General features: G+C 41.1%; 2 protein-coding genes across 3 annotated transcripts in view; one reads left to right on the forward strand and one right to left on the reverse strand.

Annotated features, from left to right (window-relative positions):
- The window catches only part of LOC144649053 (protein mono-ADP-ribosyltransferase PARP14-like), a 53,208-nt gene extending 37,657 nt beyond the window's left edge, over positions 1 to 15,551 (reverse strand). The window contains exons 1-3 of the mRNA XM_078508517.1: positions 15,318 to 15,551; positions 14,896 to 15,065; positions 14,101 to 14,389 (exon numbers count right to left, since the gene is read on the reverse strand). Of these exons, the coding sequence (XP_078364643.1) occupies positions 14,101 to 14,389; positions 14,896 to 15,065; positions 15,318 to 15,477 (619 nt within the window). The 5' untranslated portion in view covers positions 15,478 to 15,551. The remainder of the gene's footprint in view (positions 1 to 14,100; positions 14,390 to 14,895; positions 15,066 to 15,317) is intronic.
- Positions 1 to 18,232, forward strand: part of LOC144649064 (E3 ubiquitin-protein ligase TRIM45-like) — a 79,741-nt gene that overhangs the window by 49,529 nt on the left and 11,980 nt on the right. The window lies entirely within an intron of this gene.

An 18,232-nucleotide genomic window follows, 5' to 3' on the forward strand; every position in this document is an offset into this window, starting at 1 on the left:
CACGAAATAAACAAAGCAACTGTCGCTGTTGGCGCGGTTGGAGCAGCAGCTTTGCTCTACACCCTTATGCGTTAACGTCTCTTTTTGATGTATTTTTCAACAAGAAAAGCAACCACAGCAAGGATAAGCAGCCAGGTGTGCTCTGCAAGAAATCCAATTACTTGACCAGCGGTTTTGAAAAGAAATTTCGCAATCGAGCCAATGAGACCAGGCAGAGCTGATGCTACCTTTGAGCCAATATCACTTAGGCCTTTCCCCAACGCTTTGCCGGTGGCCTTCAAAGAGTTTGTAATGGCTCCAATAACAGAACCAATCGTGACACCAGCAGCCAGAAGTATTGCTGTTAATGTCACGCCATGTTTTTTGAAGATCTCTTTGATCCTCTCACGAAGTGGAAGCGCTCTTTCTCTTTCGGCAATCTGCGTTTGCAAGCGTCCAAGTTCCTCGGTTCTTTCCGCAACTCTTTCTTCCGCAGCTTGTTTGTCAGTGGGGGAGGCATTCTCATCCTCAATAATTTTTTTGTCTTCCTCGTTTTGGCGCTTGAGCTCATCTTCTTGCTCTTTAAGATCATCCAACGCTCTTGTGTCGTTGAGCCTTTCTTGCAAAGTGTTTCTTTCGCTCTCTTTGGCAGCGAGGCTTGCCCTTAGTTGGTCGACTCGTGTTTGTTCTTTTGCCTTTTGCTTTGCTTGTTTTTCAAGAGCAGCAACTTCTTTTTTTGCGTTTTCAAAATCCGTTTTATAGTTTTTTATCCTTTGCTGCAGCTCGCGCAATTCTGATTCATTTTCAACATTTGACCCAAGTTGATAAATCTTGGCTTGAGCTCGCTCGATTCTTATTCTGAGATCTTCTACTTCTTGGGTGGCTTTTTCTTTCTGCATGGCAATTGTTTCTGCCTGTTGTAGTTGACTTTCAGCTTCTCTTAATCTTTGTCTGCTTTCTCTTATTTCTTCATTGTCTTGAGCAATCAGAGATTCCGCTTCTGGCCCAAGGGGGGCTTTAAACTTGTCTGTGAATTTTTTGAGAAGGCCCGTTCCGTCTTTTTTGAAAATTTCGGTCTCGCCACCTTTTGATCCAAAGGATACAATTGTAGTTTCATTGCCACTCTTTTTGCTAAAACCTATTGGGTCTAATTTTGCGAAGTTCACTTTGGGGAATTTTCTTTTGATAAAATCTTTAGCTCTTTTAATCATTGCCGGTTTGTCATCTTGATGAATAAAGCTTCCCAAAAAAGGTGTTTCTTCGTAGGATGTGTCTGGCAGCCCGCTCTGTTCGTGCTGCATCGTTTGCATTTCATGTTGTTCACCCCCATGGTAGGGTGTGGATGCCTCCCCGGGCTGAAATGGTCGGGTTGTGTCGACCTCTTGTTCCTCTTCATCATCGTTATCACTGTTGTGGTCAAGATCTCGGTCCAAATCATGGTCCTCGTATCCAAACTCACCACCACCTGTTGCCATCGCTTAATTTATATATATATATTTTTAAATTAAACTTTTCAATTTAACAATAAAACCAATCGAGAGATGGCTGCTGTTCAAGAAAACCTTCGACCGGGACGCACAGAGAAAATACTCGGCGCACTGAAAGCCGAGCGCGCGGTAAAACGAATCACTTTTGACCGCACAGAAGCCAATCCAGAGGAAACGTTGTATGTTTCAGTGCCCAAGCTGAACGAAAACGAGGTCATTGTGCCTGGCTCGCTGGCGCTGCGCTTCAACATCGACTTGAGCGGAGGCCATGCCAACAACTTTCTGGTTGACAACGTCAGCCGAGCTCTGGTCGACAAGTTTGTTGTAAAGTACGAAGGCACCGTCGTGCAGGACACGGTTGGCTATGACATCTACAAAATATTTGAGGACTTTTTCCTTTCGCAGGAGGAGCGCGACGACAGGGTGCCAGAGGGCATTCAGAGCGAGGACCTCAACAAAATTCGCTCAAATGCTGGCGATAAGAAAACTTCAGGTGTGGACGCAGAAAAAAAGCTGAATGAGATATATGGTAATAAATACCGAATCCGACTGGATCACCAGATTTTAACTGACCATGGGGCATTTTATCCTCAGGCACTATACAACGATCTTGTGTTCGAACTGAAGCTCGCGGCAGCCGAACATGTGGTCAGAGGCTCAGATACAACAAAACTAAAATACAAGTTGACAAACATCCAGCTGGAGTACGAGATGATAAGAAGCAAGGAAATTGCAGATGAAGCGTTCAGCGCTTATTCGGGCGGCAAAGAGTTCGCTTACGACCACATCCAGCGTGATAAAGTGACGACTTTTGCAAAAGGCTCTGACACACGTCTGAATCTAAGGGTCAACCCGCAGAGGAGGTCCATGAAAGGTATCTTGCTCCTATTTATTGAGCAATATAACAAAGGTGCAAGGAGCTCGGAAAAGTACATTAACCCGGACCTTACAAAAGTAAGCATCACTGTCAACGGCTCGCCAAACATGCTGTACAACAACGGCATCGAAGGAATGGACATTTGGGGAGAAGTTAAAAGATTCTACATGAAAGAAAAAAATAAAACGCAGCACATGACTATGCAAAAGTTTTACACAGAAGACAAGTTTGGCCTTCTTATTGATCTGCGTTCCATGGCTGACCACTCGATGCACGGAAGCGGCACGCGCCTTGTGAACACAAAGGACGGTGTCCAGCTTGAGCTAGAGAGGAAAGCAAGCGGCTCAGGTAATTTGAACTGCCACATTTACGTAATCAGCGACGCCCAAATGAATATAATTGGCAGGCAGTTAGAATCTGTGCTTTTATAATTTTTTCTTTGAAAAAGTGTACCTTAGGTACATATACGAACGAAGATGGATCCTGCCAATATACCCTTCAACGCCCTCATTGTGGGACCAACGAACTCAGGAAAAACAAGATACGTGGTCAATCAGCTTTGTGGCCCTTTCCGAGGCAAGTTTGACTACATCGTGCTCATCTGCCCGACGTTCGCGCACAACAAGACTTATTATCGCTTTGCTGAGGAAGATCTTCGATTTTTTGTTTTAATTTGTGAGCAGCACGAGGTTGAATCTTTGTTAAGGCTTTCAAGATTTCTTTTTGAGGGAACGAACACGCTTATCATCCTCGACGACTGTGCTGCTTCGAAAGATGTAAAAGGAAGAACAGGGGAGTTGGTGAATCTTGCTTTCTCTGCTCGCCACGCAGGTTTGAGCGTATGGGTGTTAACTCAAAAATTGACAAGCATAACATCCTCATTCCGCGAAAATGTTGCGGCAATCGTTTTCTTTTACACCCCCTTTGCCAAGACCACGAAGGCAATCTTTGAGGATTACGCTGGCGAACTTGCCAATGAGGATTACAAAGAAATCATTTTAAAGCTAAAAAAAAATAAGTTTTCGCATCTTGTCATTTCTCATCGCCACCCTTACGGCACAAAATTTTTTTATTGAACATATTTTTTAGAGTAATAAATGGCTGACCCGTTCGCAACAACCTCACCCGATGCTGCATGTGAACAAGAATTAGCTTCCGTAATGGAACTGCTAGGAGCTGAACCAGAAAGTACAGAAAGCGCTATGGCACTCATTCAAGGCCCTGACATTCCTGCTTTGCGTGAACAGCTTGCAATCCTTGTTTCAACAGGAAAAGCCAAAGAAGCAATCGGTGTGCAACTGACACACGAGCAGGTGAAGCGCTTGACAGATAAAGAAGTTGAAAAGTACTTAAAGAGATATGAGGCATACGTTGGATCCAAAACAACCGACAGCTTGATTGACAGCTTTATTTTTCTTGTTACTAAAGTCGTTGGTATGGCCGTAAATATCAAGGACGTCAATGATTATCAGAAGGAACTCAAAAACGACTACATCATCAGCAAAGAGCTGTCCACTTTGGCAGGCGGTCTGGCTTTGAAATGCGGCCGCTTTCTTGCCGTTGCAAATGCTGCGCTCATCACAACAAAGCACATTGATTTAAACGAAGCTACAAAGTCGCACACTTCGCTGTGCGAAACCAAAGGTGCTTCCAAAGATGCGGACACAAACACTACTGAAGATTTTTCTGAGCAATGCTAAGAAAATGCTAAGTAATTACTGAACAATGCTTAGCAATTGCTTAGCAAAAAATCTTGCTGAGCAATTTTCTATTTAAATATTATTTTTTTTTATTATAAATGGCCGAGCTCGAACCAACTCCGATCGCTCAAGAAGAACAGAAACAAGTTACTTCAACAACTCCAGCAACAAAGCCTGCCAAAAATCCAAAGCGAGTTGCTGCTGGCAAGCTTGCAGCTGAAAAAACAAAACAGGCTCGTGAAGCACAGAAAAAAGCTGCTGTCGAGGCTGCTGCAATAATTGCAAAAGAAAAGGAAAAGAAATCTGCGGCGGCTGCAAAGCGAAATGTAACACCACCGGCCGTAACGGAACCAGCTCCGCCCGAGGCTCAGCCGCAATCAAGCGGTCTCACCACAAATCAATGGATATCTTTGCTTGGTATCGGCGTTGCAATCGTTACAACTTATGTGAAACGCGAAGACATAAAAGCCTTTATAAACGAAAAAAGAAGTCCAACATTTAAAGCTCCGCCAACTCTTATAACTGATGACACACCAGTTACAGCAGAAAGTATTGGAAGGGTTGCAACGCGTTCTTCAGACACGCGCCAAACGGGCTCTAGAATTCCGCAACCAACAAACCAAAATGGCTCAAAAAGAGGAATCCGTCCGATGGATTAAAAAAATTATTAAATAATTTTCATTTAAACATTCGATTTTTTAAAGTATACAAAACACGATGACCGACACGAGGACATACACTATGCCTGACCCAATGGATTTTGGAAACTTTTTTGTGCTTTCTATGCTTTCAAAATGCTTTGAAAAAGATGAGGTACGAGCAACAGCTGCTTTAAATGAGGGAAAAGCCTATTTAAACCGGCTGGAACCAGAAAAATTAAAAAATTTTTATGCAATTGCTGAAAAATCTGCACAAAGTTTAAACAGGAGGTATGAGGATTTAAGAATACTTGAAAAAGAGTATGAAAAAATAGAAAATGAAGAAAAAAGAAAAGAGATGATTGTAAAAGCAAAATGTGCGGTGTTTGCTGAAATGCAAAAAATCTTTAATTCTGCGGTTGATGATCTTGGTTTGACCATCGAAAGTTTTTAAGAAAGTGATTTCTGTTTTACTTTCTGACTTCAGCAATTAACTTTTTTTTTATTAGAACTCTTTGATGAGATTAAAAGAATTCATAAAATTATTTTTCAATTTAAATATTTATTTTTTATTTTATAACAAACACCATGTCTGACAACAAGCTCGTGAAAACACTCATGGATGCCGCCACCATTACAGGTCTCGCCGCCGGAATCGGCTGGGCTGCCAAAAAAGTTGTGAAAGAAAACTTCACATCCGACCCAAGCAGCAGTTTTATGAACTATGTAAAGTTCACAGCCGTCATGGCTGGCAGCGTTGCACTTAAACAGTATCTCGAGGACCAGAAAATTCTCCCCACCAATTAAAAAAAAATATCATAATATAAGAACAAAAACACACAATGGCAAGCGTAGCGATTATGGCTGGCGGAGCTATCTTGAACGCTGCTGCTTTCATTGGCGGCAACTATCTTGCTCGAGCTTTGGGTGGCGGAGATGACGCCGCTTTGAAAGAAAAAGAAAGACACGACAAAGCTCTCGAGGCTTACCAGGCAGCTTACGCGAAGTACTCTCGCGACCGCACGAAGCTTCTCGACTGGATCGAAACCAACAATGAGATCAAACAGCAAGCGAAACAAAACTTTACGAACACAGACTACGCTTTCAAACTCTACAACCAGGCACATCCTGACAAACAAATGATTCCTCCGGAAGAACCCAAGTTCTCTGATTTCTATCAGCCAAGTGAGCAGCAGAAACAAGGTGAACTTATGTTCGTTGGCGCTGGCGCGCTTGCACTTGGGTACGCTGCCTTTCGGTTTCTTTAAACTTTTCTTTTTTTCTTGTATACACATGGATGCAAAGATTTTTGCGGAGCAAAACTTTTCGAAGAAAATCTCGAAAGTCTACTATAGCCCCCAGGGCTACTGGAAGGGAATTGCAGCGATAAAAAAATTAGCCGAGGCGGCCAAGGTTTCCGAAGATGCCGCAAAAAAGTGGCTCGTTAAGCAGGCCCTTTGGCAGATCTACCTTCCGGCACCACGATACGTTCCTCGCCCAAAATTCGATGTTTCTTCTCCAAACGCGGTCCACCAGGCGGACCTTCTTTTTCTGCCACACGACAAACTGCCGCGAGGGCGAAAAGTTTACAAATACGCTCTGACTATTGTTGACGTTGCCAGCCGATTCAAAGAGGCCGAGCCTTTGACCTCCAAAGATTCAACTGAGGTTGCAAAAGGTTTTCAGACAATTTACAGGCGAAGTGCACTAAAATGGCCACAGATGCTGCAAGTTGACCCTGGTCGCGAATTCATGGGAGCTGTTACCAAAGAAATGGAAAATCACAAAACCTATATTAGACGCGGGCGTGTTAACATTCACAGAGATCAAGCTATTGTTGAACGTTTTAATCAAACACTGGCAGGGCGCCTGTTTGGTTATCAGTACGGTGTCGAGATGAACCTGCCATCTGGCCAGCGGTCGACAGCGTGGGTAAAAAGGCTACCCGAAGTTGTTGCCGCTCTGAACAACGAAGTAACCAGTCTTACTGGTAAGAAACCTGCTGCTGCAATCAAAGAAAAGGCTGTTTCGTCAAAACCGTCCTCAAAATATACAAGACCTGTTGGCAAGAAAGAAAAAAAACTCCCCTCTCTCGTTAATGTGCGCTTCCTCTACCAACCTGGCGAGCTGGAAGGCGGCGTAAAAAGGGCTACAGATCCGATTTGGTCATTAAAAGTCTACAGCATTGAAAGGTCTGTTACTAAACCTAATCAGCCAGTGCTTTATTACTTGCACGATGGTCCAAAGCGCGGCTTCGTGCGTGAAGAATTGCTTGTTATTCCTCCAAATACACAGTTACCACCAAGCACTTAGTGCTTGAGCCCCTTGGGCACTCCTGAGTGGCTTTTTATTTATTAAAGCACTCTAGAGAGACCTTTGCTTGGCGGCTAGTTAGTTTTTTCACTCCCTTTTATGGGGCGGTGGGCTCTTTTTTTTGCCCCTTCTCTGCAAGAGCTTCGCTCTCGTGCTCCGCACCCATCCGATAGTGCCCATATGCCAAAGTGTTTATCCCATCTTCATTTATCCATCTCTTTGTGTCAAATGGCGACAGCGATTTTTTGTTTACCACTATTGAATGCATCTCGTGGGCATAGCTTCTTAGCATGTGCATTTCGTGAAAGCTTTCCTTGTTTTGAAAAAGTGCATCTTTGAAGTCTTTATGATTTATCTCATTTTTCGTCACGCACTCTTTCACCCCCTTTGCCTTTTTTATATTTTTTTCGTCCACTTTCAGCGTGTTACAACATTTTGACTCACTTGCTTTCGGATGTTTCTCTTTTATTTTTTTGACCAATTCTTCGTCGTTTGCCATTATTACCTGCATTTTTTCCCCTTCGCAAGTGCACTCTTTTATTTTTGCCTCAGGAAAGTTTTTCTTTATTTTTTCGATTTCATTTTCGCTTTCACCTTCTGTCATTATTGAATACATTTTCGGCCTCAAACAAACACACTCTGAAATCAGTTTTCCTGCGCATTCGTCTTTCATTTTCCCCAACACCTTTTTGTTTTCTTTCGAATAAAGTGAATGCTCTTCGGGGTAGTCGCTTGTGTCGTACTCGCCGATGTTTTTTGCCATGTCCGCGTAAACGTCTTCTGTTTCTATCACAAGCAAAAGGCTGTCTGTGTCTGTATACAAAAGCTCGCAACGCTCCCCGTACTCCTTTTTCAGATGGTTGTAAAAGAAGTCATACATGCATAGCTTGCTTACGTCAAGGATAGTCATGCCTGTGTAGACCGGTTTATTGAGAAACAGCTTACTTTTTCGCATGTCTATTCCGACAAGATCGTTTGAAAACATCACGTGCCTTGAATACAATGGACTTGCGACCAATTTTCTTATTTTATTTGTCTCGTCGCTTCTTACTATTCTTATGTCTACACGGTTTCTCAGGTTTTCCATTGTTTTTCCAAAAACCGAGTTGTTCATTAGCTTGTAAAAGGTCTTTTCAAAGTTGTTTTTTGCTTTTTTTCGGAATTCTGTGTTCATCCGGATGTAGGGCTCCATCCAGCATTCCTGTTCAAACTCTAAAACCCTGTGCACTTTTTTGAGTTTCATTCCCTGTTTTAAATAAAACTGCAAGTTTCGGTAATGCACGACGTAATTGGTTTTGTCTTCAAGCGTTAAAACAAGCTTTTCAGTGTTTGGGGGGTTTAATTCAAGATCATTCATTAATTTCTTTTGGTAAGGCGAATACATTTCTTTGTCTATTTTCTTTTTCTCTGGCGCTAATGGGTAACTGTCGTGAGCGTCATGCAGCTCTTTCGGATATTCTAACTCCACCTCCATAATCCATCCAGTTTTTGCATGCTCTTTTTTTGTCATTATTTCTTTTTCTGTTGGCATAACCTTTTTCCATCTAAAACCACTTTTCGGAAGCGGCTTGCTCATTGCCCACCCGTAAAGGTTATTCGCATCGAGATACATTATGTATTTTTTTGGTTGACTCGGATCAAATCCCTTAACATATGGGTTGTTCGCCTTTGCATATCTCTTGCTTACCGACGAAATCCCGCCTCTTATTCCCCTTTCGACGAAGAGGTGCATTTCGTAGTCTGTGAGTAACTCAAGCTCCACACCTGTCTTTTTCAAAAGCGCATCCCAAGAAAGACCTGGCGACGTGTAATAATTTGCGGGATCCAGATTGTACTTCTCAAGGCATAATTTTCGAAAGTTTTCAAAAACGTCCGCTAACAGGGTAACGTCCGTTTTGACATACAAATCGTGGTAGTCTCCAAGATTTTGGCAGCCAAAGGTTTCCCACACTTTTTGCGCGTGTGCATACTCTTTGTCTGTTATGTGCTCGCCTGTAAGTTTACTGTAGAACTTTTCTTTTTTCGGCAAAGTTGTTTCTTTAAATCTTCCCCATGAGTCCATGTATTCATAGGGATAAATCCCCTTTTGTGCTAACAAGCCAAATTTTTCTATAAAAATGGTTTTTGCTTCTTTGTATCCTTCATCTGTTATGTGGATGTTATTGACAATTTGCCATTTTTCTTTAGTTTCGTCCCCACCTTTAAAAAAACTTTCACTCAAGTTGTTATAATTAAATTCCTCCCACACTTCAACGTATTCGCTTGGATATTTTCCGTTGTCTAACAACAGTTCACTTTTTTCAAAGAAAACCTTTTTCGTCATATTTAATGCATCCTTCGGCGTATCTTCTACAAGTTTTTCAAGCTTTCCAAGTAAAAAGTTCAAAGTGTCAATAAACCTTAAACCCCCCAGTGAAAATGTAATGTATTTTTCCATGTTGTTTGCAACACACTTTACCTCTTTCTGTGCCTCTTTTGAAATCTTCGAAATTGACTGCATCAAATGGTGAGCATCGTAGCCACTCAGGTTATGAAATGCAACTGGTATTTGAATATTTTTTGGATTTATTTTCATCATTAAGTTACACACGTTGTGCGCGGCTCCTCGAAAATTGCCTGTTATGTGACAATGATCCCTCACCGCATCCTTGTAGTTCGGCTGGATAAGCGGCTCTTTGCACGCTAGGCAGTTTTTTTGGTTTTCAGCGGCTAATTTGTGTGATTTTTTTTCAAGCTTTTTTAGCTTATAATGGTTCCCGCTATTAAGAGTATTCGCCAATTCTATTCTTTCGTAATAGCATTTTTTGTGTAACTGTCCTAAGTAACCAAACTCCTTTTTATTAGATTTAAGCCAAACCGGCAAAGAGTCTAAAAAGTTTTGTTTCACCAACGATTTTTCGCAGATGTGGCAGTTTTCGGCTTTTTTAAAGTTTGCCCAGTCTTTTTGCGTCATAAGGAGAGGTTTTGGCTTTGACAATTCATATCTTATTTTCTTTTCTTCAATTAAAAGACAGTTCAAAAATACTTCAACGGCGTTTTCTCCTCTGTAAACGAATGGTTTTTCGTGTTCACCATCACTTCTTACACGCGTGTAAGCGAATCCGCATGCCTCGTGCTTTTCTGTTTTGTACGTGTAACTTTTCTGGCGGTTCTCGGGCGTTTCTCGGCGCTCTTTTTTTAACAATGCCTCGCCGTCGGCGTAAATCGTATAAGGCGCTTTCATTTGTTTTTGGTAGTTTTTAAAAGAAAGGGTGTTTTTCTCCTCATCTGGCATTTCGATTCTTGTTGGCTTGCCTTTGACCCCATTGCAATACTTTTTGTGCTTTTCAAGCAAGTCTTCTCTTGTAAAATTTGTCAAACACATCATGCAAAAGTGTTTTTTGTTACTGTGTTTGGTTTGGTCGTGTAACAAAGCGCTAATTCTTTTTATAAAACAGTAGTGCTGTTTCAATCCTGACTCAATCAACATAAGGTTTATACGGGGTATTTTGTTTTCTTTTTCGCTTTGTCTGAGAGGTATCACACACCCGTCTTTCAAGTGCCACCCAAAAACATTTATTGCAAGGTTTCTGTTTTGCGCCTCAAGCCTGTCAATCTGCTTTAGGGGTGTCGGAAAATCGATTCCGTTGTAGTTTATGCCGTCATCAACGGGATATTTACTTGTTCTTTGAGGATCTTTTCCGTTCGCAGGCGGGAATAAAGCAGCTCTCAAAGCCCATTTTAAACACTGGTTGTCACTGTTTTGCACGTTAATAATTGCTTTTTTGTTTGCCAGTTTGGGAGGCAAAGGCAAGTAAGTTCCTCCGCGCAATGGCCGATAACGCGCAACATAGGTGTACGCCCTTGTTATTCTTTCAACAACCCACCCCGAGCCCCTCTCCGACCAAGCCTCGATTTCTCCCTTTGCTTTGTCAATAAATTCGTCAAACTCTTTTTTTATTCGGTCTTTGGTGTTTTTTGTAAAAAGACGCGGTTCTCTTTCTCTGAAATAGTGCTCCATGTGTTGCGTAACTCCGTTTCTTTTCATCGAAAATTTTACTTTAAGCCCGAAGCTTGCTTTTATGTCATTCAATTCTTCAATTTCACTTTCCAAAAGATCATAAAACTTTTTTTTGTGTTTTTTTGCAAAAATTAAAAGATCTTTGTTGTTTTTTTCGGTTTCGGGTATGTCCATTTTCCATACTCGGAGCCAATCGTTAAAATCGGTGTTGGCCAGTAAAAAAGACAAATTTCTTTGCGGGTTTCTTTGAAATTCACGGAGGTTTTCCTCCATCATAGCTTGCAAAACTTCTGACGAATATCTTGCGGCAGCCATTTGGTGCATATACAAAGTAAAAAATATTTGTTCAATTGAAAAATAATTCTGGCGCGCCTGTTCTTTGGGGCTTGGCGGGGGCCACTTGTTTTAGGACAGTCCTCAACAAGTGTTAAAAGGGTGCCTTTGCCTAGATACATGTGCATGGGTTGAAAGGCTGTCATCTAACCCCGACACACTTGCAATATGAGGGTTTTGGACGCAAATCCAAAAAAACAGTGAGGGGCGAGAATGGCGAAGCCGGCAGGCGAGCCAGGCGAAGCCCCGAACGCATTTTTTTGGATTTGCGCCAAAACCCTCATATTGCAAGTGTGTGGTTTTGTTCGCCGAGTCAAAGTCCGCACCAAGTCAGCTGTTTACGAAAGGCCTGTTGACAAGCTCTGCCTTCTTGTTGAAGGAGAATGTTCAAACAAAGAGGACATAGACACTAAAAATTAAGAGACATTTAATAAACATTTACTCAGTCCTTTATGCGCATTTGCATTGCGTGACTATTTTTGCATCGTTATCAGATGGTGTTAAGATCCAAGCGTATATTTAAGTGACTCGTATTATCTCGCACTTAGAGGCCGGGATGTTGGATCTTACATATTTCGCGCCCTTTCAGATCCCTTAGGAATTCTATTACATCGTTAGCTTTTGTTTTTACTTTTATATTTAAATTCACGGCGTCGTTTAGTTAGTTTTCCGTCATAGTGTTGTACGAGCTGTAGCGCAGTTTTCTGCAGTTTTCGCCTGTTTTATACAGATAACCACTTTCGCGGCCACAGCGCCAAAAAAAATGTAAGTTTGTTTATAGTTCGTTTTCGCTACCTTGTAATTTTGTGCTTTATAAGTTTCTTTATTTTGCTTTTCAGTTTAAACCTCGCTAAAGACCTCGCTAAGGACCTCGCTAAAGACACTGAACTTCAATCTAAATATACTGTTTACCGTGTGAGAGTTTACTATTGTGTGGTTTACTGGTCGCGAGAATTTATTTCGCCTTATGGCAGCTACACTATACCTTCACATTTAAAAGCTAACATTGTAACTGTATCATCCGAATCCCTTTCCTTTTCAATTGAGACCAACATCTTTGATGTTAAAGGAAAAACGTCAAAAGATTATTACTATCTACTGGTTTCAGAAAAAGCCAAACCACCTAATATAGTATATAAATTACAGAGTGACTTCAATTTTTCAAAGGACCAAATTAAACAAATCTTTGCATTACCACATATAGTTGCTATGGAATCCTATGTGAAAGCCTTCCAGTATAAAATTATAAATTCTATTCTATACACCAACACCAAATTATTTAAAATTGGCTACAAAATTTACGATCTCTGTACTTTTTGCAATGCTGAACCTGGAACTTTGTCTCATTTATTTTACCATTGTTCTAACTCCAAGCAGTTCTGGACCCATGGATTTTGAATCCTATTGGCACTCTTTATCGAATCAACAAATTTCCTTATCCATGCAAAACGTTTTATTTGGAATGCTTTCTCAACAATGCCCTTTGTTTAATTTACTTAACTATTTCATAATAATTGGAAAATTGTTCTTGTGGGACTGCAGAAGAAGCCAAACACTACCAAAAATTCAAGGATTTCAAGACAAAATTAAAAATAAGTACGAAATTGAAAAAAAAAATCAGTAAGGAAGACTTTTTCGAAAAAAAAGGTTAATTTTTCCATATTAAGTATAGTTAATTAGATATAGTTAATTTATATAATTAATTTATATAACCCTTTGTAATGTTGTTTGTTAACATGTAACTTAGTGGAATTAATTAGTAATGGAATTAAAATAATCTTGTAAACAAATAATGCGATGAACTCATCTTGTAATTAATTCATGTGTAATTCATGTAAGTGTAGCTTATTTTTTTTTTCTCTTTGAGTGTGTTGTATTGTTGTATGTTTTTATGTTTCAATAAAGATGCAATATTAAAAAAAATTCTCATTAGAGCGATTTCACAAACCTCGATTCTTACATGCTTATGAGAATCGTTAAATGCTAATGAGAATGAACAAAAAAGAGATAGCTCACGCACCACAGTTGTTCGCGGGTGGCTTGCTGATCTACTAATAATTTTCTGGTATTTTTTTTACTATCTATTGCATTTAAATATTGAAAGCATATTCAAATTTAAACCGCTAAATTGGGCTGTCAAAGGATCAGATTGCACCCTCGCACTGTTCAATAAAAAAAGTTGTCGAATGGTAAATTCGCAACTTTGCGAGACGGCAAAACTGATATCCTTTCTGCAAGCCCGAGACCTTTTTAGCCTTATAAAAAGAAATGGAAACTCCGAAAATGCGTCCAGAAATATTTGAGACGACGGGACCGCTGAAATATGGCTTGAAAATTATGCGAGACACGCTTTTTTGAGAGACCGTTCACCACCGCTTAAAAATAAATCAACAAAGTTCATGTTCTGTTTGCTGTCGGCATGTGAGACAAATGTAGTACGCATGCTGGTATGAAAACAAATCAGAAATCTCTTTGTTCTTCCTCATTAGCATTTAACGATTCTCATTAGCATGTAAGAATCGAGGTTTGAGAAATCGCTCTATTCTGGCTATGCTATATTAGTTTTTCTTTTGCCAGTCAAACACCTCCCAAAAAAGCAGAACAAACAGACACAAATAAACAAATGAACAAACGAACGAAAAACATCTAGATGCAGGTAGTAGTAGTGAAAACGTAAACTTAACGTGACTTTATTTAAGTAACTTCGTTTCTGAGCCGATACCCACTCTAAAGTAACCGATTCTTATGCATGCACTTAGAAATTCAAGCCTACCATCAGGTGATTTGAAAGTGACGAGGCAAGTTTGTCGTTCGCGGTTTATGACAACCTCAGAGACTGGACCGCCTTTCGATCGCCTTGCGTTTTCGAAGTAGTCGGTTAAAAGCTCCTCTGATGCGTCTGTTGGCACACCTGCTACCAGGACTGTGCACTGCTGTCCTGACGGTGCCAATTCACGCTGATACCGTTGTGGAGTTGCGCTGTTGTCTGACTTTGACGACACTGATGCCTGAGCGCTGTTCCGTTCCATGTTGCTGTGACCCGGTGGGTGATCTCCAAACCGCTGCAAAAAGAAAAACGTCTTACTATAAGTATTTTCTTCGGCCAGCTAATACAGTAAGATACCTAAATCTTCGAAAACCTAACCAACTGCACCGATTGTTATTTCCCCCTTTCAGTCGTAACTTAGTACTTGCAGGCGTGTCACCAATTATTTCGCATGCACCGGAAGAAAGGTTGACCCGACACAATAAATGTGCATTCAAGCATTCTGCTTGTGTCGTACGACTCATTCAGGTAAAGGCAATAGAAACATCTGCAAGAAACTCCTAAAATTGCTCTGCATGTTTGGAATAAAGTGTTATGAGCAACTGAAGTGGCAACATTTTCAATAATTTTTAATCTGTTTCACAGCTAAACGAAACCAAGATGGCGTCGATATCGGGAGCATAAACAATAATCGGTTCCACAGAAGTTTTCTTACGCGGGCTAGTAGAGAGGTTTTGTCGCAGCTGGATGTAACTTTTTTTGGTCTAAAATAAAAGGCAACCAAATGTCAAATCTACTTACGTCGTTTAATGCTCCATTTTCGTCTGTCCGCTCTTCACTCTCAGTCGAGTCAATAGGAGCCTCCTCTTCGAAATCAAGATTTGCTGCAGGTTCTAGTTCTGGTAAGAGAGACACTAGTAGGGGACATTTTTGCAAAAAGTGTTTGCCCTTCTTTAGAACTCTTGCAGCGGCTGCGAAAAGGAAAAACAATTACAAAGCGAAACTTACTGAATAAATCAAGTTACTGAATAACTTAATATTTTTCATCAGATTATTCCGTTCGTGACAGAACAGTTTGGGTTCATAGACGAGGAGGTGACTGAAATTCGAGGCTAACTTTGGATATCAGGGGATATATTACTGCACATTTCAATACAGTAGGGTTATCGCATTAACTATTCCTTTCACAGTGCATAATGCAAAATAAATTTTAGCATACGCACCTTCTACATTTTCAAAAGTGATAACCGCTTTCCCTCGATCAACTTCAATGCTCCTTACGTCACCGCCTCCAGAATCTCTTTCCGATTGAAAGTATATCGTAAGGTCCGCTTTGGTTGTTCCATCTGGAAATCCAATGACCAGAATCCGCGAGCTTTCCATGCAGATTTCGTGTTAGATCAAGAAATTTCAGAAAACATGTTCGTTTGAGATATACAAAAACATAATCTATCCTTGCTGAAAGCCGGAAATGCAAATTGTTCCGAGAACTGGGGGTTTCTAAAAAGTCTTGAGTTTCAATTTCACTGGAACCTGATTGGTTGCTATGGCTGAAGTTGATTCGTCATTGGCTGCTCGCAGCTGCACTCACATTTCATTGATACCGTTTTGGGAGATGTCGTCATTGTTGACATTGATGATCAAGTTCCGAGAAATGCGGCCTGAAAAACTGAAAATTAAATAATGTGAATTAAGTTTAATGTCTTTAGTGAAACACAATTCATATCTCACATTTCTGTCCCCGCTTGGTTTGCATTGGGAGGCGCGGTGGCCTAATGGTTAGCGCGCTCGACTCCGAGTCGAACGGCCCGGGTTCGAGGCCTGGCCGGGCGCTGCGTTGTGTTCTTGGGCAAGACACTTTACTCTCACAGTGCCTCTCTCCACCCAGGTGTATAATTGGGTACCGGCGAATTTACTGCTGGGGGGTAACCCTGCGATGGACTAGCACCCCATCCAGGGGGGAGTAGCAATACTCCTAGTCGCTTAATGCTATGGAAACCGGGATAAGCTCCGGCTGTATGGGCCTCATGGCTCGGAGACAGACTTTACCTTTTTTACCTTGGTTTGCATTACATTTGCCGGTAACGTTCCGCTTCCAGCATCTTCGTTTCATTCATATTATGTTACTACACAGGAATTCCCCTTGTCGTATCCCTCTAATTAAAGGAGCTACGTCACTAACAACGCAATTTGAAAAAAATGTCAATTTTTTCGTTTCTAATCCGGTCTTAATCTTCGTCAGTCGAAATTATCCTCGATTATTTACGGTTTCTTATTACTCTGTTGTTGTTTTTCTACTTTAGATAACTATTATTTTGAGGTTTTCTTCAATTTGAAAGTAATCAGAAAAATGACTTAAAATACCGTGTCATAGGTTACATAGTAAACACCTTCGCGGGTGTCCTTGGCAAAGAAATTCGCATCGCGTTATTTTAGAGTAAACTACCACAAACTATACATCTATAGAAAGGTAAAGAACTGTGAAATTCAGAAAAATATATTCGACGTTTGCCAGAGCCATCTTTGAGAAGAAAGAAGCCGGTAAAGAGAAAACGACCGAGTGTCATTCCGGTATCAAACACGACCACTATAACAAAAGTACCGTATTTTCTCAATTAAACGCTCCCGGCGTTTATTTCAAACTTGGCTCCATGGACCCAGCGTTTATTTGAATGGTGCAGTTTATTGGAGCAAACTGTTTATTAAAGAAGGGTTTTAAATCAGTATTTGTGACATAAATGTAATTTGCCATCATACCTAAAGCATATTACACCTCAAATAAATGCCTGGAAGGCTTACTCACCACTCTAGCTCGGAGGGTAAAGTAAAGTCTGTATCCGAGCCATGAGGCTCATACAGCCGGAGCTTATCCCGGTTTCGGTAGCATTAAGCGACTAGGAGTATTGCTACTCCCCCCTGGACGGGATGCTAGTCCATCGCAGGGTTACCCCCCAGCAGTAAATTCGCCGGTACCCATTTGTACAGCTGGGTGGAGAGAGGCACTGTGAGAGTAAAGTGTCTTGCCCAAGAACACAACGCAGCGCCCCGGCCAGGCCTCGAACCCGGGCCGTTCGACTCGGAGGCGAGCGCGCTAACCATTAGGCCACCGGGGCCCGGCGTTTAATCGAGAAAATACGGGGTACTGCACAATGTAAACCAGCAAGCATCAATCTCTCAAAGTGTGTCTTTTTGTAGACCCGTAAAGTTCAAGTATGGAATAATTTCCGGAGCCTGTTGCGTTCACGCGTCACAAGCGAAGTATCCAAAGGAAATCCCTAAATACTTATGCTCTTCGACGCTTTTTTGTGAATGTTATGGCCAAATATCGTTAGAATCCGCCAACTCTACATACACTATTAATTCTTTCAAAGAAACCGTACACTGACGGAATTCTCGCGAAAAACGATTGCAAACAGTTCTCGCCATTAATTTGAAGATTTGTAACCAATTACCATTGCGAGAATTCAAAAGCAACAGACGCAAAAGTGTGACAGTCACGTACGTTCTACTTGTTGAACTTCAGCAAGCGAGAGCCTTGCAAATACCAAGAAAGATATGCGAGAGAAGAGTACCGAAAATGAAGAAGCAATGGTTAGTGCGATTTGCTCGAAGGATCTTTCGCCCGCACATCGGCCAACATTCCGCTTTTGTCTTTTTTCCTCTCTTGTTCATTTTTGGGGACATGTTATATTTTATAGTAAACTTTTATTTTTACCCCCAAAATCGTTTTCGACAAAACTAGACCACTGAAGATTTGATGTTGACGAAAGCGTTACATTTCGTGACTTTATAATCGATGTTTGTTGAGTGTGGCCCCATTTATAAGGTCTCGGGTACCCTGGACTAAATGTGTTCACGATATACAGGTAAGCTTGCCGAAATGCGATACGCTAAACGCAGGACTATTTACATTAGCCTGATAAATGATAAAATAATTCACTGCGTCTGCATGATCAGATTCATGATGATTTGATCTATCTATGATCCCATCCGATATTCTGAACGGATGATCAGTTTCGTGATACAATCCATGTTCCAATTTTCGTCTGGGCATTCCTGACTTTGCACGCCATTTCGTAAGTTCCAGAAACGACGTTCGCTTTCGTTTTCACGCTCCGGAAACTCAGCATTATAACTG

This window comes from Oculina patagonica, chromosome 4, assembly GCF_052425735.1.
Source record: "Oculina patagonica isolate OP01 chromosome 4, crgOcupat, whole genome shotgun sequence".
Classification (NCBI taxonomy): domain Eukaryota; kingdom Metazoa; phylum Cnidaria; class Anthozoa; order Scleractinia; family Oculinidae; genus Oculina; species Oculina patagonica.